The sequence below is a fragment of the Lonchura striata genome, chromosome 5 (assembly GCF_050655825.1).
Source record: "Lonchura striata isolate lonStrDom1 chromosome 5, ASM5065582v1, whole genome shotgun sequence".
In the NCBI taxonomy this organism is placed as follows: Eukaryota; Metazoa; Chordata; class Aves; order Passeriformes; family Estrildidae; genus Lonchura; species Lonchura striata.
Window position 1 is genome coordinate 20,438,997 of NC_140707.1, and position 25,314 is coordinate 20,464,310.

The following is a 25,314-nucleotide window of genomic DNA, read 5'->3' on the forward strand; positions in this document are numbered from 1 at the left end:
GATTGCATTTCACAGTCAGGGCCAAATCCTGCTCCTGGTGATGTTGGAATATATCCAGAGGGATACAGCAGGAACTGTGGTGGTGGTCAGGTTTGTTCAGGCAAAATCCACCCATGGGCTTCTCAAATCCCCTAGAGCCTCCCATTTCATAGGATCATGGAAATGTTTGGATGTGAAGGGACCATAAAGTTCATCCAATCCCAGCACTTGCCATGGATAGGGACACCTTCCACTATCCCAGGTTGGTCCAAGTCTGTTCCAACCTGGCCTGGAACAGCTTCCTGGAATGGGGAGAGAGCTCTGTGCATTCCACTTGATCACTGACATTTCCATGGGAAGCACACCTTTCCCTGGGAAGCAGATAAATCTGTTTCGCTTCTTTTCCCTGGAATTCTCACTGTCAGCTCAAGAAAATGTCCCTATTCCCGAGCTCCAGTAGAAACAGTGACAGTGATGGCAATCCCAGCTGGACACACTCAGGGTGTCCAGGATCTGCTGCAGGTGCACCTGGGATTCCCCTGCCAGATCCTGGAGGGTGCTTGAATTCACTTGGACCTCTTGGTTGTGCTGGAAGCTGGATTAAAATGACTTTCCCTTCTCTTTTCCCATTGCTTCACAGCACTTTGCCAGACTCTCCCCCAGATTCCGGATCGGAAGCCTACTCCCCTCAGCAGGTGAATGGTAAGTGCTTCAAAAAGGGAGAAGCGGGGGAAAGAAAACCCCTAATCCAAATCCCAAATCCAGCATCCACCCCCTTTTATTCCGTGAAAGTGGTTGGCTCTGCAATCTTTATCAGCCAGGAGAAAACAGGCGGCTGCACTACGTGGGGAGATTATCAGTTAGTAAATATCCCTCAGCTTTCGCCCATTGTTCCGCTCCCGGCTGTGGAAAAGGGGAGAGGGACTGCCACAGAAGCAGAGCTGGGAGTCCACGGGCACCGAATCTGTGGTGGGAATCCAGACTCCACGGACACCGAATCTGCGGTGGGAATCCGTGGGCGTGGGGAGATCGTGGCAGGGTGGGATGTGGAGCCCACCATCCCCCCCATCCTGCCCTCTGTCTCGGGAACACGGAGCGGGAGCGCGTCCCTGACATGGAACCTGGCTCTCAGAAGCAGCCATGAACCTGCCATTCTCCAGTAAGTTCCTTCCCAGCCTTTCCTTCCCCTTCAGCTGATCACTGAAATGGCACAGGGAGCTGAGACCCCCTCCAGGGCTGTAAGGTACTCTTGGCTTCTCCCAGGAAAGCCACCGAGGGTTGTTTGGTCCCTCTGGTGACCTTCACTGTTCTAGCATGGAAAAACTCCTTGGGAAGGAAGGAGGGAAGGTTGTCCTGGTCTCCCTTCCCCCTCAGCAGGAGCACCCTCTTCCCCAGGCTCCAGCCCAGTCCCCACCGGGAACAGCGCCTGCTCCTCTTTTTTTTTTTTTTTTTTTTTTTTATGGAAGAGGTCAAGAGTTCTGTTTATCTTGCTAAAAAAAAATCCTTGGAATTCCTCCTGGCCCTTCCTTAAATATAACAAAGAGGCCAGGTTGCTTACTATGGGGAGAGCAGCTTTGGAGTGCTCAGAGCTCAGTTGGGAAGGAGAGGAGGCTCTGGAGGGCACCCACAAGGCTGGGAATCACATTCCTGGAGATGATTTTCCCTGGGTTTGGGAATGCCTTGGGCAAGTACATCACTTGCCTGTCCTTGGCTGGGCTGTCCCTGAGGCAGCTCCTGGAGGAAGGCTGTACCAGAATTGAGCCTGAAAGGAGAAATCTGGTTCAATGTGTGTGGAAAAGGCACTGAGAGGTCCCAGTGGGAAGCAGAATACCTTAGAGAGAGCAGGATGGGTGAAAGCAGCCCTGCCCTGGCAGCCTTCAGCCAGAGGGCCCAGTGCAAACACATTCCAATTTTCCAAACCTTCTGACGGGAGTTTTCCCATTCTCCATCAAGCGCTTTGGCCTTATTACTCAACCCCTGCTTGGGTGTTCTGAGGCCAAAGTCCATCCAGCTCAGCCTGGAAAGATCCAACAGGTCCTTCCCTGCCGTCCCTCTCAATGTTCCCAGAGGTTGTGCCTGACTTGGCCAGTCCCTGGATACGTTTTCCAGCCAGTTTTCCACATTGGAGCATGAAGAAGTTTTGGCTTGCATTTAAAACAAAGTCTCTTTCTCTTCCTACCCCCACAGTTTTCTCATATCCCAGTATATCTCAGTCCCTTATGCCTGCTGGGATTGTGGTGTTCTGTAGGGACACCTGAAGGCACAGGTTGATGCAAATATCAGGGAAAGGCTGGAAAAATAGGTGGACTTTGTTCTGGTGAAGAAAAAGGAGGCTGGAGGCTGGAGAGGGACTTTGGACAAGGGCATGGAATGTCAGGACAGGGGAAAATGGCTTCCTACTACCGGAGGGTCATCAGGAAGGAATTCTTCCCTGTGAGGCACTGGAATGGATTTCCCAGAGAAGCTGTAGCTGCCTCATCCCTGGAAGTGTTCCAGGCCAGGTTGGACAGGGCTTGGAGCAACCTGGGAAAGTGGAAGGTGTCCCTGCCCATGGAAGGGAGTGGATCTGGAATGTTGAGGTGTTGAGAAGCAGGGCAGGAAGGGACATGGATTTGCATTTCCCTCCACAACCAAAACATTTCTGTTGATGCTGGTGTAGTCAAATCCACCCTAATTATAGAATGGCTTTAGTATCCCATTCCAAATGGAGGAGGAGAAAGGTAGAGTCATATTTGAATGTCCCTTTTTATTTATTTAAATTCAGGGGTCAAAGTCTCCTCCTGGTTTCAGTTAAAATGTTTAAAGTGCCCCCTCAGAAATCCTTCCTGGAAGTGCTGGCGATGTTCAGGTAATTCCATTGACTCTTCTCCCTCATTGTCCCATGGAATGATAAAATTTTGGAATGGTTTGGGTGGAAAAGGGCCTTAAGGCTCATCCCATTCCAACCCCCTGCCATGAACAGGGACACTTTCCCTAGCCCAGGTTGTTCCTAGCCTCTTCCAGCCTGAGAATTCAAGATAACTGGGTCAGTTCTACACCTGGGATCAGGATACTCCTAACTTTGGTTTTCTCCCTTTCCAGATCCTCACCTCCTCCGGACCATGACTCCTGAAAATATGTGTCACATGACTCCCCCTTCTCGCCTGGAGCACCCTCCTCCTCCGCCACCTCCTCCACCCCCTCACCTCCAGGGTCCCCCCCCGCCACCCCCACCACCCCCTCACCCCCTCCAGCCACAGCACAATTCCCACTTTCCTGGCCTGCAGCGGGATATGTTCCTGAAGGCCGAGCCCCTGATGCCTCCGTACAGCGTCGGGCCGGGAATGGCACCTGCCGAGCTCCACCATGCCCAGCAATCCCAGATGCTGCACCAGCTCCTCCAGCAGCATGGAGCAGAGTAAGGCTTGGGAATGGTGGGGTGAGGGAATGGGAGCTGGAGGTGTGTGGATTGCCTGAAGTGTGGGGTTTGCTGGTAGAACAAACAAGGGAAATCTGTGGAAGGTTCCCTGCCTCTGACAAGGGGTTGGAACCAGATGACTTGAAGGTGTCTTCCAACCCAAACCATTCTGGAATTCTGTGGAATTAAAGATGTGGCTCAGCACATGAGTAGTGACCCAGACTCAGCAGTGTGGGATTAGGTGGGACAGCGCTGTGGGAGTGTTGCGTTTTCCATGTGAGATCCTGCTTGTCCTCGTCACGGGTTGTGGATTGTTACCTCCCAACAGCCTCCCGGTGCATCCCGCCAAGAAGCGGAAACACTCCGAGTCCCCCCCCAACACCCTCAATGCCCAGATGCTCAACGGGCTGATCAAGCAGGAGCCAGGAATGGGATCGGTGCCACTCAATCCCGATCGCGTCCAGACGCCTCCCTGGCACCAGCCGGGCGCGCTCTCTCCAGGTACCCCCGTTATCCCCTGAATTCCAGCCCCTCTCCCGCTGGGCCAAGGGCGTGGGAGGAGGAAAGATGGTTACCAGAGGTTGCCAAACTGTGGGATTCACCCTGGATCTGGTGCTGTCCTGGCAGTCAGGAGGGAAGATTCAGGCAGTGCCAGTCACTTTCTTGGGCTCCCACCCCTCTGGGTTACTCATCCCAGTGAGTAAATTCAGGATTTAATCCATTTTAACTGTTCCGCACAGGCCTGATTCAGGATAACGACAGCTTGAATGGCTCCTACCTGGATCCCAACTTCCAGTCCATCAAGTGGCAGCCACACCAGCAAAACAAGTGGGCAACTCTGTATGATGCCAACTATAAGGAGCTGTGAGTAATTCCTTCACCACTGTAGAAAATGGGATTCACATTTCTTGTGCAAGTGGCAAACCACTAGAGTTGGGAGCATCCCACTTGAAATGGGGGATAAGGATCTTCCTGGGCTGAGCTTTGTGGTGGAGGTAATAGTCCCCATTGCCCCATTCCTACTGGGAATGTTACTCCTCCACACTTATTATGGATAATTAAGGAATAGCAGAAGGCTATTTCAGCAGCTTTGGTGCCAATTCCACAGCCACTCAGACCTTGCTCACCATGCAGGGCTTTATTGGCAAATCCCACCTTGTCCTGAGGAAAGTTGGGGTGAGCAGCACCTTTTCCTGCTCTGTAGGTTTACCAGGATCCTGGATTTTAAATTTAGGATTGAGAATTCATAGTGTGGGTGGCTGGAGGTCATCCAGAGCTACTTCAGGGCAGCTTGAGTAGTGTGGAAAGGAGCTGGAGGAAGAGGCTGGGGGGGACAGAGGAGGAAGGAAAGAGAGGGAAGGGGTTTAGGAAATCTAGGAAGTGGCAGACAGGCCAGAAAGGAAGGCTTGGATGACCAAGATAGGGAATAAAGAAGTGGGAAGGTGGGTTGGGAATTGAGGCAGCAGAGGATGGAGGCAGCACACTAGGAAGGAGGAGTGCTCAGGAGGAAACCACTCTGGATCCTCCCTGCATTCCTGGGAGGTGACAAAGAGCTGGCAAGCAGTGGGATGGCTTCCAGAAACCTCTCAGGGACCCTCTGTTCCCTCCCAATTCCCTCCCTTCTCTTTCCACACAGCCAGCTGGGGTCCTGTGGGGGACATGGAGCAGGGAATGCTCTGGTACCTGTGGATAACCCAGGACTATGATCACACTTTGGGAATGGGAGCCAAGGACTCCAAGGATGGGGACAGAGTCCCACTTTTCCCATACAAATCTGCTCATCCAGTCTTTATCTCATCTTTCATGGTAGTGCTGGGGCAGGGAATTCTCTATTGGAGCTAGTTGCCTCTTTTGGACTCTGTGGCTGTTTTCCCACCCCAGAGCAGGAGAGGGATAATTTGGGAAGACAATTCCTTCTGGTTTACCAAGCCATTTCCATAAAAGAACATCAGCAGCTCAAAAGCCATCCTGCACCTTTCCCTGCTCTCCACCACCAGTTTACTCCCTCTGGATGATGGGATGATCTCCCATGGATCCTGCCCTCAAATCTCTCTTCCATGTGCAGGAATTTCACTGCCACCTCCTCTGTCTGGACATGTCACCTCTTGTTGTTTGGTTTTCCTGCCTCCCTTTTCCTTCTTGCCACTTCCCGCTCTGGGAAAATGATTTTCCATCCCAAACACATCACAGCCTATCCTGTGCCATTTCCAGACATTTCTATCCCAGTTCCAGAGATTTTTCATGCTGTCCCCAGCTGGATTGGCAGAGACAAACTCCATGATATATTCTGCTGGACAAAGTGGAGTTGCTGGAGAACATCTACAAAACCAGCCATGCCCTTTGGATCTTGGGATCATTTCCCTAACTCCTGCTTTCAGGATTTAGGGTAAAAGCCAGAGCAAACTCACTCTTGGGGCATTGAGGTTGTCATCCTGTTGTGTAAGGAATAAATTCCATTGAGGTGACTCCATGGGGATTTGAGGAAGCCACGTGGGCTTTGTTGTGGTGCTGGATTTGAGCAGAATTAAGGGCTAAAGGTTGATTAATTAATTTTTACCTCCACGTTACCTCAGGGGGACTCTTCCTGCTCCTGTCCAAGCTGGACCTACATCTCTTTTTAAATGGAATATCCCTTCATTCTCCTGGTGCAGCACTTTCCTGGGATAATCTATGAGAAACACACAAAAAAGCTCCATCTTTCCTTGCTCCTATAATAGCATTTTTTAGGTTGGTTAATTCAAATTTGGCAGGTGGGAATTGTCTTTTTCCTTTCTGCTTTTGGATGTCCTCAGCAAAAGAGCAGCATCCACATGTAGGTTCATAGTTATTCCCCCAGTTTAGCTTCCAAGGAGCAGCCATTCCCAGTCTGGTTTCTGCTGGAAGTTGTCTCTAGTCTCAATATGCTCCCTGTGATCCACGTGCCCAAAACCTTTTCACAGCCTCAGGAATGTGAATCATCTGAATTATCTGATTTTTCCTGCTCTTGATCCTAAGAAAAGAGTCCAGAGAGGAGGTGAAGGAGGGAGAGCATGGGAAGCTGTCCAGGTTCTTACCAGATTCTTGGGAGCGATTACAGGAGGAAAAGTACAATTAATGCTATTCCATGTTTTCCTCCCTTTGCACACAAAAAATTAGGTTCCATAAGGGGATGGGGTAGGGATTAGGTTCCATTCCAGGCCCATGTCTCAGGTTTTGCCAAGGAATCTGTGTTGTTGAATGAGACAGAAATCCCTGGATTAATTTTATGGATAATATACAATGTTTTTGGCCTTTTGCTCTGATTTTGTGGTTTCAAGCTCAGTGAACATTGCCAGGGATGAGCTGGCTTCCAGCAGCGGAGCCAAAGAGGCCTGGAACCGGGCAATTCCCTAATTTACTCCTGGGAGAAGGAGCCATTCATCTCCTTGACAGCGGGCTCCGATAAATTCCAGCTCCCTCCTCCTTCTCCCAGTTTGAGGGAAGGCAGCTGGGAATAGTGCAGCCCTTCACATGGAAACATCTCCATGCTGAGGCCAGAGCCTTGGAACAGGGAGCTGGGAAAATGGGAAGGTGCTGTTCTTTTCCCATCCAGCAAACTGGTGCTCTCTGGGGTTTTGGGGTTGCACCCCTTGACTGGTATAAGTGTCCAGATAAACAGCTCCAAACTTGGCTGTCCTGCCATACCAAGAGAGTGGAGACCAGTGGGATGTGGTCCAGACCTGCTGGATGTGTTTTGGGGTATGCGATATGGGGGGCTGGTGGTGGATCATGGATGTATCCCGGGAAGCTGAAGGGAATATGTAGTATGGACACACAGGTGGGATTGTGTGGGAGAGATGATAGTGTTCTGCTGCCCAGCTGGAGTTTGTATCCTGGAAGCAAAAGAAATCAGGGAATGCATGGAATTAGGGAATGTCTTTGGATTAGGGGTCTCCCAGTATTATGTCTTAGGAGCGATTTAGATATGGGAAACCTGGACAGACGGAAGGAAGGAATGGGGGAACATGGGCATCCCTCTGCCATCCTGCTCTTGGCCAAGTCCCAGTACAATTCTCTGTGGGGAGTTTGTTACCCCTTACCTTCACTGGGATTGGGAAAAACCTCCTCTGATCCTGCCCTTCTGTCCTGCTTAATCCACCCTTGTCAGTGGGGATGTTTGGGATCAAATAATCCATTTGACCCCAGACCTTTTATTCCTGACAGTTTGCCCTTTGGCCTCTGACCTGTCCCTGGAAAAGCCAGCATGGAAAGCAGCTTCTTCCCTCTGATCAGTCCCAGTGCAGGGATCCCAAATTGGGGGATGCACCAGCCACAGCCACTGGGACAATGGGAAAATCAGGGAAAATGAACTTCTGAAAGGGGATTGTGGAAGACATGGAATTTCCAGAAGGCAGAGGAGAGGGGCCTGCCTTTCTCCCCTCTGTCAGCACACATTTAGCAGCCATCAGTTTTCTGATTTGGGAAGCATCCATGGTTTGAAAGCTCAGACAGACCCTCTCTCTCCTTGGCTTTGCCAGTTAAAAGACAGTGGGAAGAGTGGTGAGCGTTCAGGAGCCATAAAAACAGCCAGAAATGGTCACTTGGATCCCCTTGGGATGAAGTTGCTTGGGTCAACTTCAGCTGCATGTCTCAGTCGGGAATATCCCAATGGAGAATCCAGGGGTGAGGCTGGGAGGAGGTTGGGGAATTCCTCTCGTGCCTCTGGGCTAAGGTAGTGCTCTGCTCCCACCACCTGGTTTGTGTCTGGAGCAGGGCACAGCATTCCCGACTCCCTGGGGCATAAGGAGTGAGTAGTTCCTCGTGGCTATCCCAGAATTACTCATGGCAACCTGGAATCACCCCCAGCTCTCATCCTCATTAACTCCTCAGGTGACAGCAGGGGGAGAATGGTTTTATTCCAGAAAAAAAGGAGGGATACTGGTGAAGAATTCCTATCTCCTGCTTCCTGGAGTCCTCCCGAGTTCTGCCACATTTCTTACTGCCAGTCTGTCCGCCTCCCCTCCCATTGCTCCAGTCCTTCTGGAGGTGGAAGTCAGAAGTGGTTTGGTTTTGAGGGAAAAGTACTCCATAATTTTTAAGCCTGAGATCCAAGGCTGGGCTGAGCTCCCCCTTTATCTCATCCCTTGTTCCTTAATTAAAAACAATGGGATTTGGGTATTCTGTGGGATGAGAGGCAGCTCCTTCCCCCCCTTCCGAGGGCCCACCAGCCCAGGACTGGGCTTTATGGATAGTGAGGAAACGGGACTCACTGCAAAGGCCACATATTTCCCTGATTCCCATGGAAACCAGCCCATTAAGGAGATGTAGATTAAACCTTTCCAGCTGGTGTGTGTTTATGGAGCAGCCATGGAACCCTCCTCCTCCCTCCCACTCCTCCTCCTCCAGATCTGTCCACTGGGAGAGCTGGAAGCTTTTCTGGCACAGCCAGAGCAGGTGGTTTTGATTTCAGCAGGAATTTGGGATACAAGGGTACAGCTGGTAGAAGGTAACATTGGGAATGCCACAAGGTGTGGGTCAGTCTGAGCTGCTGCTCCCAGTGAGGCAGGTTTTGGACAGACTTTGGAACTTGGGATCTCCATATTCATTCCCAGTTGATTGGGAAGAGCTGTAGAATGATGGGGTTGGAAGGGACCTTATAGATCATCCAGTGATGATCCATGGGCACAGACACCTTCCGCTAGCCCAGGTTGCTCCAAGCCTCATTCAGCCTGGCATGGAACGCTTCCAGGGATGGGATATCCACAGTTTCTGTGGGAAATTCCTGTTCTCACCTGCTCCCTCTTCCCAGCCCAATGCTCACATACCGTGTGGATGCCGACAAGGGCTTCAACTTCTCGGTGGGAGACGATGCCTTTGTGTGCCAGAAGAAGAACCACTTCCAGGTCACCGTGTACATCGGAATGCTCGGCGATCCCAAGTACGTGAAGACCCCCGAGGGCCTGAAACCCTTGGAATGCTTCTACCTGAAGCTGCATGGAGTGAAGGTAAGCAGGGGCTGAGGGACCATGGTGAATCCAGGTGGGAAAAGAGGGGTTGGGAGGTGGCTGGGAGCAGGTAACAGCACCTCTTCATGTGGTAGGGGAATGTGTGGAATTGCACAATCATGGAATTGGATAGGTTGGAAAAGCCCTCTAGGATCATGGAGTCCAACCCTTCCCCCAGCACTGCCAAGGCCACCACTAATCCATGTCCCCAAGTGCCATGTCCACATAGCTTTAAATCCCTCTAGGAATGGTGACTCTCACTGCCCCTGGACAGCTTGTTTCAATGTCTGACCACCCTTTCCATGAAGGAGTTTTCCCTGATACCCAATCTAAACATCCCCTGAAGCCATTGAAATACATGTCCTAAGATGGGCTCAGTCTGGCTATCTTCAGGATTGCTTCCTACTCACCTTTGACTCTGGAGTGATAAAGGCACTTCAGGAAGATGCTTCCGCCCTCAACTTTTTTGACACTTGGACAATGCCCACACTCAGGCTGGGTGTTCAGAGTCAGATGTACCCTGTCATGGAAGGGTGGGCAGAGAGTTGGGAAAGAGGAGGTGGAAGGGGGAAGGTCTCTGTGATCTGTGCCTCATTCCCAAATCCTTCTCTTCAGCTCGAGGCCTTGAACCAGTCCATCAACATCGAGCAGTCGCAGTCGGACCGCAGCAAACGGCCCTTCAACCCCGTCACGTGAGTATGTCCTTGTGGGAATGAGCATCCTGTGCTTCCAGGGAATAAGCAACAGCAAGAGAATGTGGGGAAGTGGTGGAGCTGGAGGTCTCTCACTCTACTGTGTGAGTGTCACACTCTCCAGTTTTCTCCTATTTTCTTCTCTGTATTCCGAACCCTGCTCTGTGCCCAGGTCATAGACTGGTGGAGCAGGCCAAGAGATGGCCATTCCCAAAAAAGCTCTCCTCTCCAGGTTGTGGCTCCAGCCTCTCCATACCTGGTTCTTCAGTGCATGAAGTATGTGTGGCAGGCCCCAAGATTGGACCAGTGTCCAGTTGGGAATGAGGGAAGAGTGTTGTTGGGTTCAAGGCCTCCACGTGCAGGAAAGCTGTATACTTCCCACCTAAGGAAGGAAGAGATAGGGGAGGAGTGGGAAAAGATAGGCACCATTCCCAGATAGCCGCCATCCTCACTCATTCCTTTGTTTTCCTTTCCTTCCAGGGTGAACCTCCCCCCAGAGCAGGTCACCAAGGTCACTGTGGGGCGGCTGCACTTCAGTGAGACCACAGCCAACAACATGAGGAAAAAAGGCAAACCCAACCCAGACCAGAGGTGAGGGAGCACACAGGAACCTCCTCCAGAGCATCCTGAGAATCCTATGGATCTGCCTGTCCCTGGGTTGGGCAGAGTGCCCTGAGTGCGATGTGGGAATAGGGCTTGGATTGTGGACACCAGAAGGGTGTCTCTGCCCTGGGAGGGGTTGGGGACACCCAGCACAAGGAGAGGGGGTGCTGCAAGCCCATCATGGTGCCCAGTGCTCTAGAAGGGTTGGAGATCCAGCTCTTCCCAGCACAGGATGTGTCCCTGAGCCATGTCCCTCCACAGGTACTTCATGCTGGTGGTTGCCCTGCAGGCACACGCCCAGAACCAGAACTACACGCTGGCAGCCCACATCTCTGAGCGGATCATCGTCCGGGTAAATCCCTGTCTTCTCCCGGGCTCCTTTGCTGCACCATCCTGGGCTGTTTCCCACATTCCACATTTAGAAAATGTGTGGATGTGGCACCTGAGGTTGTGGTTTAGTGGTGAATGTGGTGGAGGTGCTGGGTTGGCTTTGATTTTCTTAGAGATCTTCTCCAAACTTGATTTCCCACCTCATCCAAGCTCTTCCTGCCTTGCTTGTGGCTTTCCTTGTCCACACTTGGATTCTGGCTTCAGACTTTTCATATCTGCTTGAAGAACCTATTACAGGATAAGGAAGGAATCCCATTCCCCAAACAGGATTAGTGTCCAGTAGAATTGCTGGGAATGAAGGGGGAGTGTTGTTAGAACTCTGCAGCAGGAACGAAAAGGTGCAGGAAAACTGGGCACTCTCCCAGAACATCACTTTTTCATATCCTAAGGTAGAGGAGCAGGAAGAGAAAGGCACCATTCCCAAGCTCCCCCAGGGTTTCACTGGAGCACTCAGCTCCAAAACATGAAAGCAGGTAGTAAAACCCAAACAGGGACCTCAGACAAGAAGTCCACAATTGATTAGGCAGCTTCCAGGATGCCCAGTGCAGAATTTCAGGGAATTGCGGGCAGCCTGGAATGCTCTGAATTTGGGAGCCAGGAGTATCATCCATGTCACTTGGTCTCCTGCTGTCCTGAGTGGCTGAACATTGATAGCTGGGATAACAGCTGAAGGAAGCAAGGATGTTCCTTTAGGGAGAGGAGAGGAGCAGGAAGAGCCAACCTTCCTCCTCTCCCTGCTTTTCAGTCAGTCCCTGTTGTCTCATTTCTCCACAGGCTTCCAACCCTGGGCAGTTTGAGAGTGACAGTGACGTGCTCTGGCAGCGGGCACAGCTCCCAGACACCGTGTTCCACCACGGCCGCGTGGGAATCAACACCGACCGCCCGGATGAAGCCCTGGTGGTCCATGGCAACGTGAAGGTCATGGGGTCCCTGATGCACCCTTCGGACATCCGAGTCAAAGAGGACATCCAGGAGGTGAGAACCTGGAAAGCAAGGTGGGCTTGGGGTCACCAGGAGTCTGAAGAACTCCAGTGATTCTTGGGGGTCCCTCCCAGCTAGGGATATTCCATGATCCTATGACTGTAGAGCAGAAGGGAAGTGACTTAGGATTCTTTCTGTTCCAAGCACAGCCAGTCCCCTGATGTAGTAGGGAATATTGACTCTTGCAGTGTTAGCCAGAAGTAGCAAACGATGGGAAAAAGGTGAAAAATTGTCACAGGGACAGAAAATGAGTGTAAGAAAGGTTAATGTGGCAGGTAGAACACTAACACTGGGCCTTGCCAGAGCCAGCGTGAGAGGCTTAGCTCTGCTCTGAATTCCTCTCAGCTGGATTTGCCTGTCCAGAAAAGCTGGATTTAATCATGTCACCTGTTTTTGGGAATTCTCTCTTCCCTGTGTCTAGTTCTGCAAGGACACTCAGTCTCCTGATTTCCCTATCCAAAGATCTTGTCTCGACCTCACATTAATCCCAGTGTTTGTCCTTATGGCTGCTCAGAGCAGGGTTCAGGGCTATCTCCTAAAGGAATTCCCATGGGCCATAGTGGGTTGCCCTGCTTAGATGCAGAGTGGTGGGGATTTGAGAAGCAATATCCTGTTGGGAATTCCATGTGCATGTTTTGTCTCAGGTGGACACCACAGAGCAGCTGAAGCGGATCTCCAGGATGAGGCTGGTGCACTACAACTACAAACCCGAGTTTGCAGCCACGGTGGGCATTGACAGCACCTCTGAGACAGGTACATCCCATGGGAAATACACCTGTGAGACAGGAATGTCCCATGGGAATACACCTCTGACGTAAGAATGTCCCACAGGAATTCCCTGCCTTTCCCAGGGGCTGTATCCAGCTCTGTACCAGGGCAGCCCCCCAGGTGTGGGGTGGGCAAGAGGGGCCTTCTAACCTTCCAAATTAAGGAATCTAATGAAATTCCCTCTTTAGTGTGCGGGAGAGAAGGTGGTACTTCCCACAGGGTGAAGGCTTCTCAAAGTACACTGTGGTGGGGTGATGATCCCTATCCATAGAATTTGGGGAGCAGCTTTGTCTGACCATCCTCTGCCTTTCAGGGTCTCCAAGGAGCCCTGCAGAGCTTGGAATGAGAAAGGGACATCCTGGTGTCACTCCCAGAGTATCCAGAGGGTGCAGGATCAACCCCTCCCATCCCACTGTTCCATCTCCACATCTCTAGGTGTAATTGCTCAGGAGGTGAAGGAGATTCTGCCAGAAGCTGTGAAGGACACTGGGGACCTGGTCTTTTCCAATGGGAAAACCCTGGAGAATTTCCTGGTAGTGAACAAGGTTGGTGGCAGCCAGGAGGCTGGGGAACCTGGCCTAAGGGAATTGTGGAGCTGAATATGGGAGAGGCAAAGTGGGATGCCTGGGAAATGCTCCCAGATGAGTTTCAGACCTGGCTGGTCTTCCAGAAGTCAGGAGCAGCCCTGGGTGGATATCAGAAACCGGCAGGGAGGAACCAGCCTGATGCTGGTGAAATTTGGCAGCATCTCCCTCGGGAAGGGCTCCTTGTTGGCAGCTTCCTGCAGGGAGGCTCCCAGTCCTAATCTCCCCTTCCTAGATAAGATAAGGTGCTTATGTCAGGATAACCTGGAGCACCTGGTTTCCTGACCTTTCCCAACCTGTGGCAGCCTGGTTGCTGCTCTGGGAATTGAGGGGACAGTCTCCCACAGCACACATGGAGGACATGGGTCATCCAGATTCAGGTGTGTGCCTCAGCTTGCTGGCCTGATTCCCTGGCAGGAGCGGATTTTCATGGAGAACGTGGGAGCCGTGAAGGAGCTGTGCAAACTAACGGATAACCTGGAGACACGGATTGATGAGCTGGAAAGGTGGAGCCACAAGCTGGCCAAGCTCAAGAGGCTGGACAGCATGAAGTCAACTGTGAGCTCTGGAGCCTTCAGGTACCCATGGAGCCACAGGGAATGTCCCCTTTCATCCCAGGAAGTTCCAAGGGGCAGCTCAGATTGGGAACAAGGAGATGAGGAAGGACTGGGATGTTGGCTGGTGTTGCTTGGCCTGGAGTGAATTTAAAGAGCTGACCTTGAGGAGGTTTGGAATTCCCACAGGACCAGCCCAACAACACCCAGGATGAAATGGTCTCCATGTTTCCCTAAAGTCAGTGGCTTTCTCATGGGAAAGAGTTTCCCATGCTTCCAAAATCTCCATTCTGACCTTGCTTATGCCAGTTTTGGGGCAAAGCACCAAATGGGTTTGTGACTCTCACACCACAGAAACATCTTTTCCCTTCCAGAAAAATCCATTTTATCTTGGGAATGGCTTGGAAAGCTATCCCTGCCCAGCTTAGCTCCATTCCTCCTTTCTCCTTGCAGCCAAACAGGGAGCCAGTTCAGCCGGGCAGGAAGCGTGCCTCACAAAAAGAGACCCCACAAAGTTGCCAGCAAGGTAAGGGATGGATCCCAAAGGAACAGTGCCTGGAGCAGAGAAGGCTCAGCCTGGAGAAAAGGAGGATCAGGGGGAGTCTCACTGTCCACAAATCCCTGGAAGGAGGTTGGAGCCAGGAGACTGAGCTCTCCTCCCTGCCTTATCCAAGAGGAAATGGCCTCAGGTTGTGTCAGGGGAGGTCTAGGCTGGATATTAGGGAAAAATTCTTCATTGAGAGGCACTGGAGCAGGCTCCAGAGTCGCCATTGCTGGTGGGATTTAAAAACCATGTGGATGTGGTCTTAACAGTGCTAGGGGTAGGGTTGGACTCCATGATCTTGGAGGGCTTTTCCAACCTCAGTTTTCCCATAATCTTCCCTTTCTATCTCCTAATGGAGATATGAAATGACTCCTTAACTTGGGGAGTTCAGGATTTTCATGGAGGCAGGAAGAGAGCTCGGGATGGGCTCGGGGAGATCCATGCAAGGAGCAGAGCAGCGAGGGAGCTGAGCTGATCCAGGGGACCCTGAGCTGATCCAGGATATTTTCCATTGCAGTCTCCGTCGGTTGTCCCGGAGCAGGCCTGCATCAGCCAGCGCTTCCTTCAGGGCACCATCATTGCCCTGGTCATCATCATGGCATTCAGGTGAGATCCCACCCCTGGGCTTCTGCATTGGCTCCCTCTAGCTCATCCATTGGGATCGTGCTGTCCATGGGGCGTGCAGTGAGGGGCTGTGGATCTATGGCTTTTCCAGAGAATCCTGGAATGCTTTGGGTTGGAAGAGACCTTAAAGCTTATCTGGTTCCATGAGCTGGGAACTTCCGCTCTCCCAGGTTGCTCCAGCCTGGCCTCAAACACTCCCAGGTGTGGGGCATCCATCTCTCCTGGGCTGGAATCCTGTGGAAGTGGATCGATCCCATGCCCTATCCTTGATCCCTGCTCCTCCTCACCCTGTCCTTCTCTCTTTTCCAGCGTGGTGTCCATGTCTACGCTCTATGTGCTGAGCCTGCGCAGCGAGGAGGATCTCGTGGACATCGATGGGTGGGTATTTTGGGAATCACTGGGTGGGATGAGGTCACCTGGGAGAGGCTGAAGCACAGAAACTGGGATTACTGAGCACAGTTCCAGAGCTGCAGACCCTGCCAAGCACAGCCACACATCCCAGTCTGATGGCAGTTGAGTTATCTGGAGGAAGAAGTGAGGAATAGAGAAGGAAAAGGGAATCTCCTGTTAGGATGTACTGAATGTTCCTTGGATGCCTCCAGCTGGACTTAAACAGCCTCATCCCACTGGCGCAGCAGGGCTGGATCAGCTTTGGGAGCTCGTGTAACCTGATAATGAGTCTCTTTTTCTTCCTCTCTTTTCCCTCTCCCATTTTTCTCCCTCCCCTCCTCCTTACATCTCCCATCCAACCCATTTTCCTTCCACTTTGTCATTGATTTCCCCATTTTTGTATTTTCCTTCCCATTGTCTTCCATATCCTCTTTCATTCCCTGTCCTCCTGGTCATCTTCCCACTTTCCTGTTCTCCTTGTCTCCCTGCACTGTCCTGTAGCTCCTTTGCTGTACCCACTGCCTGTCTCTTGGCCCTCTTTCGGCACGGGGGTCCCGGAATTCCCGTCGCTCTGTGTCCACGGTATGTGACTGTTTCATTATTTAATTCCTTCATCCCGTCTCCTCCTTTTTCCCCTGCACCACAGAAGACCAAGAAACTGAAAACAGAGAAAGGGATATGAGACTTCCAGTGGGATTCCAGGAGGAAGGGTTATAGGTCTTGTCAGGGAAGAGAAATTAGGAGTGGAGATGGAAAAATCAATTAATTAAAGGTTAAATAAAGAAATTGGATTCTGCAGGAAAGCAGGAGCAAGATAAAGATGTGTAAGGAAAAGGGATGAGGCAGTGGAGGAGCTTGAAGGATCAGGGTTGGATTTAGGCTGGGATGAAGGTGAAGCTCCAGAGGCTTGTGCCCATATTCTCTTTGGAAGACTGTCATTGAGTCTCCTTCCATCTGGAAAAAAAATCCCTGTAATTTAGACAAATCTTGGAGATGACAAAGCGGTTTTTTAATTCCTCTAAATGAGCGAAGTTCTGTTAATCCCACAGAAACCTGGAGTGATGCTCAGGGACAGGTAAGACATGGACACAGGTGTCCAGAAGTGCTCCTTGTTCTACAGACCTGGGAGAAATATTCCCTTCCTTTCCCATCTCCCCTACACTCAGGAGGTGCATGTGGTGTCCTCAGCTCAGGTCTTGGATAGCTGCAGTGAAACACCTGGAATTCCATGGGATGAATTTGGTGGGAGGAGGCATTGTGTGTGTTTCTAAGGAACAAGGTGAGGAACAGTCTGTCTTCAAGGGATAAGGGGCACATTCCTTAGGGAGTGGTGAGAGCTTGAAGCCTGTTGATTCCCAAGCATCTAAATCCACCCAGGAGACTCCTGATGGGAGTCAAATCCACCATGTGCGCCATGTTCCAGGAGAGTTGCTGGTGTCTTCTGAACCAGCTGAGATTTTCCCCTGCCAGACATGGAACTGCCACATGATTCCCTGTGGAATTTCTGAGCTCTCCTTGCTGTCTTGTGTGCCTTTCTCCTGCCTTTCCCAGATCACTCTGTTCTCCAATCTCCACTTACTCCATGTCCCTCTTCCCATCCTCCTGCTGCAGCCACTTTTCTCGCCACCTTCAAATGACCCCCTTGTCCACATCCAGGAGGTTTCCAGCATCTTTTCCTACATTCCAGGTCAAGCCAGAACATTGACAAGACGCAGATAGTGCGATCCACAGCCGCATCCAATGGAGCCAGCAGCAGGACCCCCCCAGAGCACGGTAGGTGATGGATTTGGATGGCTCTGGTTTCATGGATGGGCTGCAGGACACTGGGTACTGCTCCCATTCCATCCCTTGACTTATTCCCTGTGTCCCTGCAGTCCCAGATGATACACATGGAGTAGCCCTTGGCATTCCCGGTCACGGTGTGCTGGCCTGTTTCAGCCCTCCCTGTTTTTCCACGTGCTGCTCCATTACTCCCACTGACATCTCCTCCACTGTCCCCTCGGAGACCAGCCCTGCCCATGCCACCAACCGGACAGGTGAGGGCCAGCCCAGATTCCCTGAAAGGCTGGGACATCTCCAAGGTTTGTGTCATCTCGTGTTGCCTTTGTGTTCCTTGTGAGAAGGTCTCCTCAGTCTCCTCCAGGATGAACAATTTCACTTCCCTCTCCCCTCCAGATCCTTTTATCATTCTCATTCCACTCCTTTGGAAGCTGTCTAATTGCTGATACCCTTTCTATCCTTATCCTTGGATGTATACTTTATATCCTCCTCTGCCCATGTGATGCAGTTTGGATCCTGTTGCCAGGGGGATGTCGGGGCTGGAAAGGATTTAGAGCTTCCCACGTTGCCAGCAAAATGTCATGGGAAGCTACACCAGGCACGGCTCACCTGAGCAGCCCTACCTTGAGGTCTGACCTCATTCCCTCCTCACTCCCATCACCAGCTCCATCAGGCACAGAGGGATTGGAAGCACAGAATCCTGGGATGCTTTGGGTCAGAAGGGACCTTAAAGCCCATCTGGTTCCACCCCTGCCATGGGCAGGGTACCTTCCATTATCCCAGGTAGCTCCAAGTCCTGTCCAGCCTCACCTGGAAACTTCCAGGGATCCAGGGGCAGCCACAGCTTCTCTGGGCAACCTGGGGAGCATCAGGAGGTGACATGGGGACAATGGAGCAATCCCAGTGCTCCCAGCCTTTCTCTGCCTCTCAGCACAACCTTCTCTCCCGTTTTTCCGCAGACCAAAGCCAGCCCTCCCTCCTGCCAGTGACAAATATCAAAGCCAAATCCAGGGGCATCACCGGGAAATCCACCTCCTACACCAAGTGGCCAAAGACTCCTGACAGGTCTCAGAGCTTCGGCAGCCCCAATGCCAGCCCCTCCTCCCCCTTCTCCCACATCCAGGGCAAATCCAAGTACATCTCCAACCTCTCGCTCTCCCGCAGCAGCTCCCGGCAGCAGCGCAGCCTCCGGCAGCCGGTGAGCGAGCGGCCCCGCATGGAGCAGCCCGGCACGGACGGTACGTGCATCCCATCTTCTTTCCCTTCCATCCTCTGGACTTTCCACCCTTTGCTGTTCCTAAACACTCTGTTCTCTGCCTGGCAGGGCCAAGCCCGGTGCTGCAATCCATCCGGATCCTGGAGATCAACCTGGCCATCCATTCCCAGTACTGTGCCGCTGCCAATGCCTGCAGGTGAGCGGGAAAGGCCAGCCAGTGGCACTTCAGTGGGAGATTTTCTTGGGAGTTTTCTGCCATCACCTCATGCTGCTCTGTGGGAAGAGGAGCTGGTGTTCCCAGCTTTCCCTTAGGGGTCGTGTTTGGTGATGGGCTCATCCTTGGAACATTGGGAAGTTCTCCTCTCTCAGTTCTCAGCTTGCCAGGCATTTTGAGTTGTGTCCTGACCTTCCCACAGCCTGGTGACATCTAATGTTCTTTCTGTGTTCCTAGAACTGGGAATTTCAGCTACCGCATCCCTGTGAGCCAGCAGACGGCCGTGAACACCAACCTGACCCTGGAGATGAAGTGAGTGCCCATGGATCATGTCCTTTGGGAGCCCCTGGAGTGGCTGACGTGGCCACAGTGTCTCCATGGGAAAGGGACACTTGTTCCCCCTTCCAGGGTCTCATGGTGTCCTCTCTTCCCAGCTCCTCCTCCACTGTGTCCATCTCCCTTTGTGCCCTTGTCTCCAGTGATCCCTGCCAGGATGCTGTGAACAGTAACAGCTCCACTGACTCCACAGATGCACAGGTAGGGAGAAGGGAACAGCTCGGGAACAAAACATGGAATCATTGAGGTTGGAAAAGTCCAACCATTCGCCCAGTACTGCCAAGGCCATGGTGTCCCCAAGTGCCAAATCCACATGGCTTTTAAATCCCTTCAGGGACCCCACTGCTGTCCTGGGCAGCCCTTCCCATGAAGGAATTTTCCCTAATACCCAACTTAAACCTCCCCTGGCACAGCTTGAGGCCGTTTCCTCTCATCCTGTCCTTTATTCCCTGGGAGCAGAGCCTGATCCCACCTGGCTGCCCTCTCCTGTCAGGGAGTTATGCAGAGCCAGAAGGTCCATCTGGAGCCTCCTTTTCTCCAGGCTGAGCCTCTCTAGATCCCAGAGCCCTTCCTCATCCCACATTTCTGTGCTCCAGGAAGCATCCATGGGGTCACTTGACAGCACAAGGGTGTGCATTTCCTCACAGATCCAGCCTGGAGAACATCCCCCAAGCTCATTCCTGATCTCATACCAGTTCTTCCCCTTCCTTCCCCAGGACACCACGCACCGCTGGCCTCTGGTGATGCTGTCCTTCCGGGAGTTTTCCTACCACTTCCGAGTGGCACAGCCGGTGAGTACCCACAGCTTGTCCAGAGCCACGTGGAAGGAGAGAAATGTGGGATTTTTAAATTGTGGGAAATGCAGGTTTAGCACCAGGAGCTTCCCACAGTCCTGTGGGTGGTAGGAGGATGATGTGTCCCTGTCCCAGCCCATAATCCAGGCAGATTCTGCCCTTGGAGTTGCCCTCCTCTCTCTAAGCTGCTTTTCCTGTTCCTAGGGCCGAGCCGACTGCGGCACTTCCCTGGAGCAGCTGGGACACCTCTTCACCGACTATTACTTCCAGTTCTACTGGCTCTGTGAGTGAGTCCCGGCAGCACCAGTGCCCTCTGCTCGGAGACAGGAGGGGAACTGGTGCCACTGGGAGCCTCCTGAATTCCCTGCTCCACTGGCCCCCAGCCCCGCCACATCCCTGTGTCCTGTGGCAGCTCCGGAGCTGGAATGGTGATGGCTGGAGACACTGAAGCTCAGGACAGACAGGATCTAAAAGCCACCATCAGCCCTGTGGTGGCTCCTGGGGGGACCTTGCACCAATTCCCAGCATCCCACATCCCTCTCCTTTCATTATGGGGATGTCTGTGTCCTCCATCACTTCCCCTTCCCTTTCCAACACTGGATTTGGAAACGCACCGGACTGAGCGTGGACAGTTCTGCCACATCTCAGAGGGATGCTCCTTCCATGAACAGGAACCCCATCCTGGTGCTCCCAGATGTCCCACATCAGTTCTTCACAACACTGGAATTGTTTCAACACTGGAGCCCCTTCCAAGAGCCAAACGCTGGAGTTTGGCCTGGAAAGGGTGGCTGTGCCTGGACCTACTGGAAGTTCTACACTGGAGTTGCTGTTCCTTCTGCTTGGCCCAGGGCCACTTCCCACAGACTTCCCAGAGACTCCCGGACCTGCCAATGGACATGTTCCTCTAGGAACAACTGGAGAAGGAGCAGCTTTGACGTCATCCCCCTCTTCTTTGTGCTCTTAAATCCCATATCCATGTGGGATATCCACATCTGGATGGATAAAACCCCCACTCAAGATGCTGCTGAGGCCATGCCACGCCTGAGGACATTTGTCCTCAAGCCAGGGATGACAAATGACCGGGACTTACCCACATTAAGTGCGGTAGGATCCGTTTTTATCCACTTGGAAGCGGCATGTGCGGAGCTGCCTGGTCGGCTCTGGAGCCAGTGCCAACCTCTGCCCAGATGTGCAGCACTGGCAAAGCCTGGAATGCCCTGCGGAGCAAGGCTAAGTCCCTGGGAACACCAGGACCTGTGTCCAGGCGGGATCTCTGCCTCAGGAGAGGGGTGGTGTTCTCCCAAAAGTTGGGATGGCAGCAGCTGCAGGCTGTCCCTGCCCTCACAGAGTTACGCTGGGGGGATTTGGGATATTTTACTGTTACAAGTCCTTAACTTGCTAAACTACTGAATTCTTGTGGGGTTTAAGCTGTAAAATAATTGGGAATTTCCTTCTGGCCCCAATGAGCCACATGTGTCCTGTGAGAAAGCCAAGTGGCTCCCTGTGCTTCCTCCTCCCCATCGTGCTCCTCGTGCTATAGAGGAGCTGTCTGCGTTCCTGGAGGCTCAGCCACCTCCAGGTTATTCCAAGATGGATTTTCCTGAGGAAACAAGTGAGAGGGGAATGCCACATGCTGATCCTAAGGACACTCTAAATCTGCTCCAGAAAAACAAAGATGTGTTTTATCCAGGTAAAGTGATGGTTTTTGGGCACGTCTGGTTTTATCTCCCATTGTCCCCCTCCTGAGCTTATCCCAACAAAGCAGCCCTGAAATTCCTGGTGATGTCACTTGGATTTGGCATCTGCCTCCAAGAAACTGTTTGTAGGGAGGTTTCAAGGCCTGGAAACACTGAATTATAGTTACTAAAATCCACTGAATCCTGGGAAGCGGGGAATAGTGGGTGAGCAGGGCATCCCGAGCAGCCAAGCAGTAGGAAAACCCAGTTTTGGGAAGCTCAGTGGAAGAACAGGATGCCCCAAGGCTTGGGAATACCTATGCACAAGCAGGGGGGCTCCATGCTCAGCAGGATTCTCTGTTTTTCCCTGAAATTGGGAAGGAAATACCCGGATGTAGCTGAGTGCTCTTCCCTCCACTTGCCCTGAGCAGTTTTTTCTGGTTTTAAACTGGGAAGTGACTTCCTTGGCAGGTTTGTTGTTCCCTTGGCAATCAGTGGCCCAGGCTGGCACGTCCTTCCTCAGGTGAGTGATGCCAAGCTGGGATAAAAGCCCCTGGAAGAGCAAACAGGGAATGTTGGGGGGGACAGAGCCTGCAATCACACCCTCATCCCCAGCCAAGACACCCCAATACATTCCACCCCACTCCTGAGGGAAGGAATCAATCAGTGGTGGCCCAGGAGGAGTTTGGATCTCTCAGGTGTCCCCAGAATGCTCAGCCATGGGATTTAGGGAGATTCCCAACAAACCAAGTGCCTGGAAACATCTCTAGTGCCTTTTTCCTTAGGGAACAGCCCCAAGGAACAGTATTTTCCCACACATATTCCCAAATGCTGCCTCAGACATGGTGCCTGGGTGGTTTAACTGGGATGTGGCAATTCCTGGAGTGCCCAAGGCAGCCCTTCCCACATGGAGCTGGCAGAAATCCCTGGGATCAGGAGAGGACAGGGATTCAGGATGAAGTTTTTAGTGTCAATAGTACCTTATGTCTTAAAAGTGGCACAGGTTGCCCAGAGAAGTTTTGGATGTTCCATCCCTGGAAGTGTTCCAGGACAGGTTGGATGGATTTGGAGCTGCCTGGACTGGTGGAAGATGGGTGGGACTGAATGGGCTTTAAGGTCCCTTCCTACCCAAACCATTCCAGGATTCCATGATAAAAATCATCCATCAGCTGCTTCCCAGCGAGGCAGCAACGAGCTCCAAAGGGGTTCTGAATTGTAAAATGAAGGAGTAATGGAATTGCTTCCAGGCCTGTGGAAACAGCTGTCTGCATGGATTTCCCTCCCAAAAACGCATCTCTGCCCCTTCCCTGTTCCAAATCAGTACCAAGAGAGTTCACAATCAGGCCTTTCCCTGTGTGGGACAGAGGGAATTCTGAGCCGACCTCTCCCTATCCAGCGGCAAAGAGACATTCCTGGCCGGAAGGAAGACAAAAGGGCGGAGAACGAGGCTGTTTGGGAGTTGTTTCAAAAGCAAATTCCCAACTCTTCTGTCCTACTGTTGGAGCTTAAAGCCTGTAAATAGAGACTATGGCACCACTGGAAGAATTAAGGAAAAAAACACCATGTAAAGCACTAATTTTGTTGGTTTAAATGTTGCTGCCACAGCTTTAATCACTGTATTTTGCCAGCCAGTACGTAGAGTCGCATTTGTAGCAGGTTATTATTGATTCCTGGTTTTTATTTGTGGGGAACAAGTGTGGTTTCCCTCTTTTCTTCCTGATTTATATTTATATTTTGCTGAATTTGAGGGCTGAGTTTCCGGATTCTCCGGATTTTTTTTTGTTTTGTTCGTTTTGTTTTGCTTATTTAGACTTTGTTTTATGCTGGAGGTAAATGTGCCCATATGAATAAAATATATAAATACTGCTTTGTAGCCAAGGATGGCTCCTGGTGTTTTCCTCCCTTTCTAGGGGATAACTCAGGTGAATGGCTGTAAAACTGCCCACGGGATAGAGGAAATTCCACGTCTTTAATCAGTGGAAGTTTCTGGATATGCCCAGTCATGCTTCTTTGGAATGGGGACAAAAAGGAGAAAGGAAGGGAAAGAAATTAGGAAGGGAAAGTGAAGGAAATAGGAGAAAAATGAAGAAAATCAAGAGGGAAAAGAAAGGTTAAATAGACAAGGGAAAAAGGAAGCAGAAGGACAAAGAAAGGAGGAAGACGAAAAAAGGAGGGAAAGAAGAAGAAAGATAAGAAAGTAAGGAAAAAGAAAGGAAAACCTGTCTCTGGCCTCTCATTGTTCACATCAAAGGGCAGACTCAGCTCCAGAAGGATTCAAAAGTCCACAGAACGAAATCTTCCTTCCCAAATAGGAAATTGGAGCTTGAATTTGTGTTTTGGAAGTGGAATGGTTTGAAAGCTGGGCTAAAATTCCAATCTGCCTCTTAAAAGACATATAAATCAATTCCTTGTTTCTAGGCCAGGCAGATAATTTAGGAATTAATGAAGGGCACATCCAGCACCACAAAACTCCTGGTTAGGGATGAGAACAGGCACAGTGTTCCCAAAAAAAGGGTGAAGGGGATGTGACAGCAAAGGAGGCTGAGGGATTAAAAGCAGATTTATTTTGCACAGCCTGTCTGCACCAGGACACAAGGTGGCACTCGAACAACCTGTGACCACACACAGCACAGAAAGCTGGGATAACACTGGGCATATCCCAGACTACCTGGATCTTGTGCCATTATGGAGAAAGGGAAGCACAGGAGGGACCTTTTCACTCTGCTCAATTCCATGACAGGAGCGTGCAGCCAGGTAGGATTGGTCTCCTCCCAGGGAGTGACAGGACCAGAGGAAACAGCCTCAAGCTGCATCAGGGGAGATTTAGGTTTGGCATTAGGAAAAATTCCTTCATGGAAAGGGTTTTAGAGCACTGGAACATGCCCCACAGAGGTGGAGTCCCCATCCCTGGAGGCATTAAAAGCGGTGTGGCCATGGCACTTGGGGACGTGGGGTAGTGATGGCCTTAGCAGTGCAGGAGGAGTGGTTGCACTGGGTGGTCCTAGAGGGCTTTTCCAGCCTTAGACTTACCATAATTCTATAAAAAAACAAAAAAAACAAAAGAAACAGAAGTCCCCAGGCAGGTGTGCCACAGCGCCACTTTTATTCACCTGTGAGTTACTGTCTGTCGCAGACCACACCTGTGCCAGGCGTTTTCTCCTTGAAATACAAAAGAAATATAAAAAGAGCTTTCCCGAATCCCCCACCCAGGTTCCCCGGCGGGTTCAGACGTAGATCCCGACCCAGAGCAGCAGGAACAGGACGCCGAAGCCCATGAAGAGCGAGGCCACCAGCGAGATCAGCAGCTCCTTGTAGATGTCCCGGGTGTACTTGGTGGATGTCACCTCGTAGCTGCCGGGCCGGGGGTTAAGGTGGTAACAGAGGCACAGCCAGGCGAAGGGACCCCCACCCGCTCCCCTGCCCCCGGGAATTAGGGCGATAATCCGGGATTGAGAGGCACAGCAAGGGGACGGCACCCCCCGTCCGCTCAGCCGCGGGGATACACGAAGAACCAGGCAGTGAAGAACATGCCGATGGCCAGCAGCACCACGGTGAGGTGCGGGAACACGGCCGGGTTCACCGGGCTCGTGTATCTGCTCATCGCCTCCAGCTCCTGCGGGGACACGGCGGAGTTCAGCGGGGCCGGCCTGCCGCCGGGCCGGGCCCCCAGTGGCAACCCCCGACCCCCACATCCCCACCCTCACCATGTCGCCGGTCCCCGCTGCGACACGTCGGCTCCGCTCCGGCCGCCGCACGTCCGCCCCCCTCCGCCGCCGGAAGTGGAAGTGAGGGCGGGAACGAGGCGCGGCGAGCGCGAGCCGCTCCCCCAT

At 52.0% G+C, this 25,314-nt stretch overlaps 2 protein-coding genes across 18 annotated transcripts in view; one reads left to right on the forward strand and one right to left on the reverse strand.

Annotated features, from left to right (window-relative positions):
- Window positions 1–23,362, forward strand: part of MYRF (myelin regulatory factor) — a 57,163-nt gene extending 33,801 nt beyond the window's left edge. For 9 of the 17 annotated variants that reach the window (XM_077784317.2, XM_085579968.1, XM_085579962.1 and 6 more), the window contains 24 exons: window positions 620–681; window positions 3,061–3,376; window positions 3,705–3,877; window positions 4,117–4,240; window positions 9,144–9,339; window positions 9,955–10,031; window positions 10,512–10,622; window positions 10,896–10,986; window positions 11,799–11,999; window positions 12,650–12,758; window positions 13,209–13,318; window positions 13,775–13,935; window positions 14,365–14,437; window positions 14,973–15,061; window positions 15,389–15,457; window positions 15,971–16,051; window positions 17,157–17,242; window positions 17,344–17,550; window positions 18,208–18,486; window positions 18,573–18,660; window positions 18,916–18,990; window positions 19,113–19,215; window positions 19,731–19,805; window positions 20,013–23,362. In XM_077784317.2, the coding sequence (XP_077640443.2) occupies window positions 620–681; window positions 3,061–3,376; window positions 3,705–3,877; window positions 4,117–4,240; window positions 9,144–9,339; window positions 9,955–10,031; window positions 10,512–10,622; window positions 10,896–10,986; window positions 11,799–11,999; window positions 12,650–12,758; window positions 13,209–13,318; window positions 13,775–13,935; window positions 14,365–14,437; window positions 14,973–15,061; window positions 15,389–15,457; window positions 15,971–16,051; window positions 17,157–17,242; window positions 17,344–17,550; window positions 18,208–18,486; window positions 18,573–18,660; window positions 18,916–18,990; window positions 19,113–19,215; window positions 19,731–19,805; window positions 20,013–20,099 (3,043 nt within the window). In that variant the 3' untranslated portion in view covers window positions 20,100–23,362. The remainder of the gene's footprint in view (window positions 1–619; window positions 682–3,060; window positions 3,377–3,704; window positions 3,878–4,116; window positions 4,241–9,143; window positions 9,340–9,954; window positions 10,032–10,511; window positions 10,623–10,895; window positions 10,987–11,798; window positions 12,000–12,649; window positions 12,759–13,208; window positions 13,319–13,774; window positions 13,936–14,364; window positions 14,438–14,972; window positions 15,062–15,388; window positions 15,458–15,970; window positions 16,052–17,156; window positions 17,243–17,343; window positions 17,551–18,207; window positions 18,487–18,572; window positions 18,661–18,915; window positions 18,991–19,112; window positions 19,216–19,730; window positions 19,806–20,012) is intronic. The other 8 variants (XM_085579959.1, XM_085579960.1, XM_085579963.1 and 5 more) reach the window with 8 other exon arrangements.
- A 1,201-nt stretch (window positions 23,363–24,563) lies between these two features.
- Window positions 24,564–25,314, reverse strand: TMEM258 (transmembrane protein 258). Its single transcript, XM_021524732.4, has 3 exons — window positions 25,189–25,314; window positions 24,988–25,097; window positions 24,564–24,835 (listed from the first exon to the last, which is right to left on the reverse strand). Exons 1-3 carry the CDS (start codon window positions 25,312–25,314, stop codon window positions 24,709–24,711), a joined length of 363 nt encoding a protein of 120 aa, XP_021380407.3. The 3' UTR covers window positions 24,564–24,708.

Excerpts from the sequence above, each read along its gene's own strand:
- TMEM258 (XM_021524732.4), bottom strand. The coding sequence starts at position 25,314 with ATGGGGGAGCGGCTCGCGCTCGCCGCGCCTCGTTCCCGCCCTCACTTC. Across the intron at positions 25,098-25,188 it reads CAGCGGGGACCGGCGACATG|GAGCTGGAGGCGATGAGCAG; the intron begins GTGAGGGTGGGG and ends GTGTCCCCGCAG. Across the intron at positions 24,836-24,987 it reads TTCACTGCCTGGTTCTTCGT|CTACGAGGTGACATCCACCA; the intron begins GTATCCCCGCGG and ends CCGGCCCGGCAG.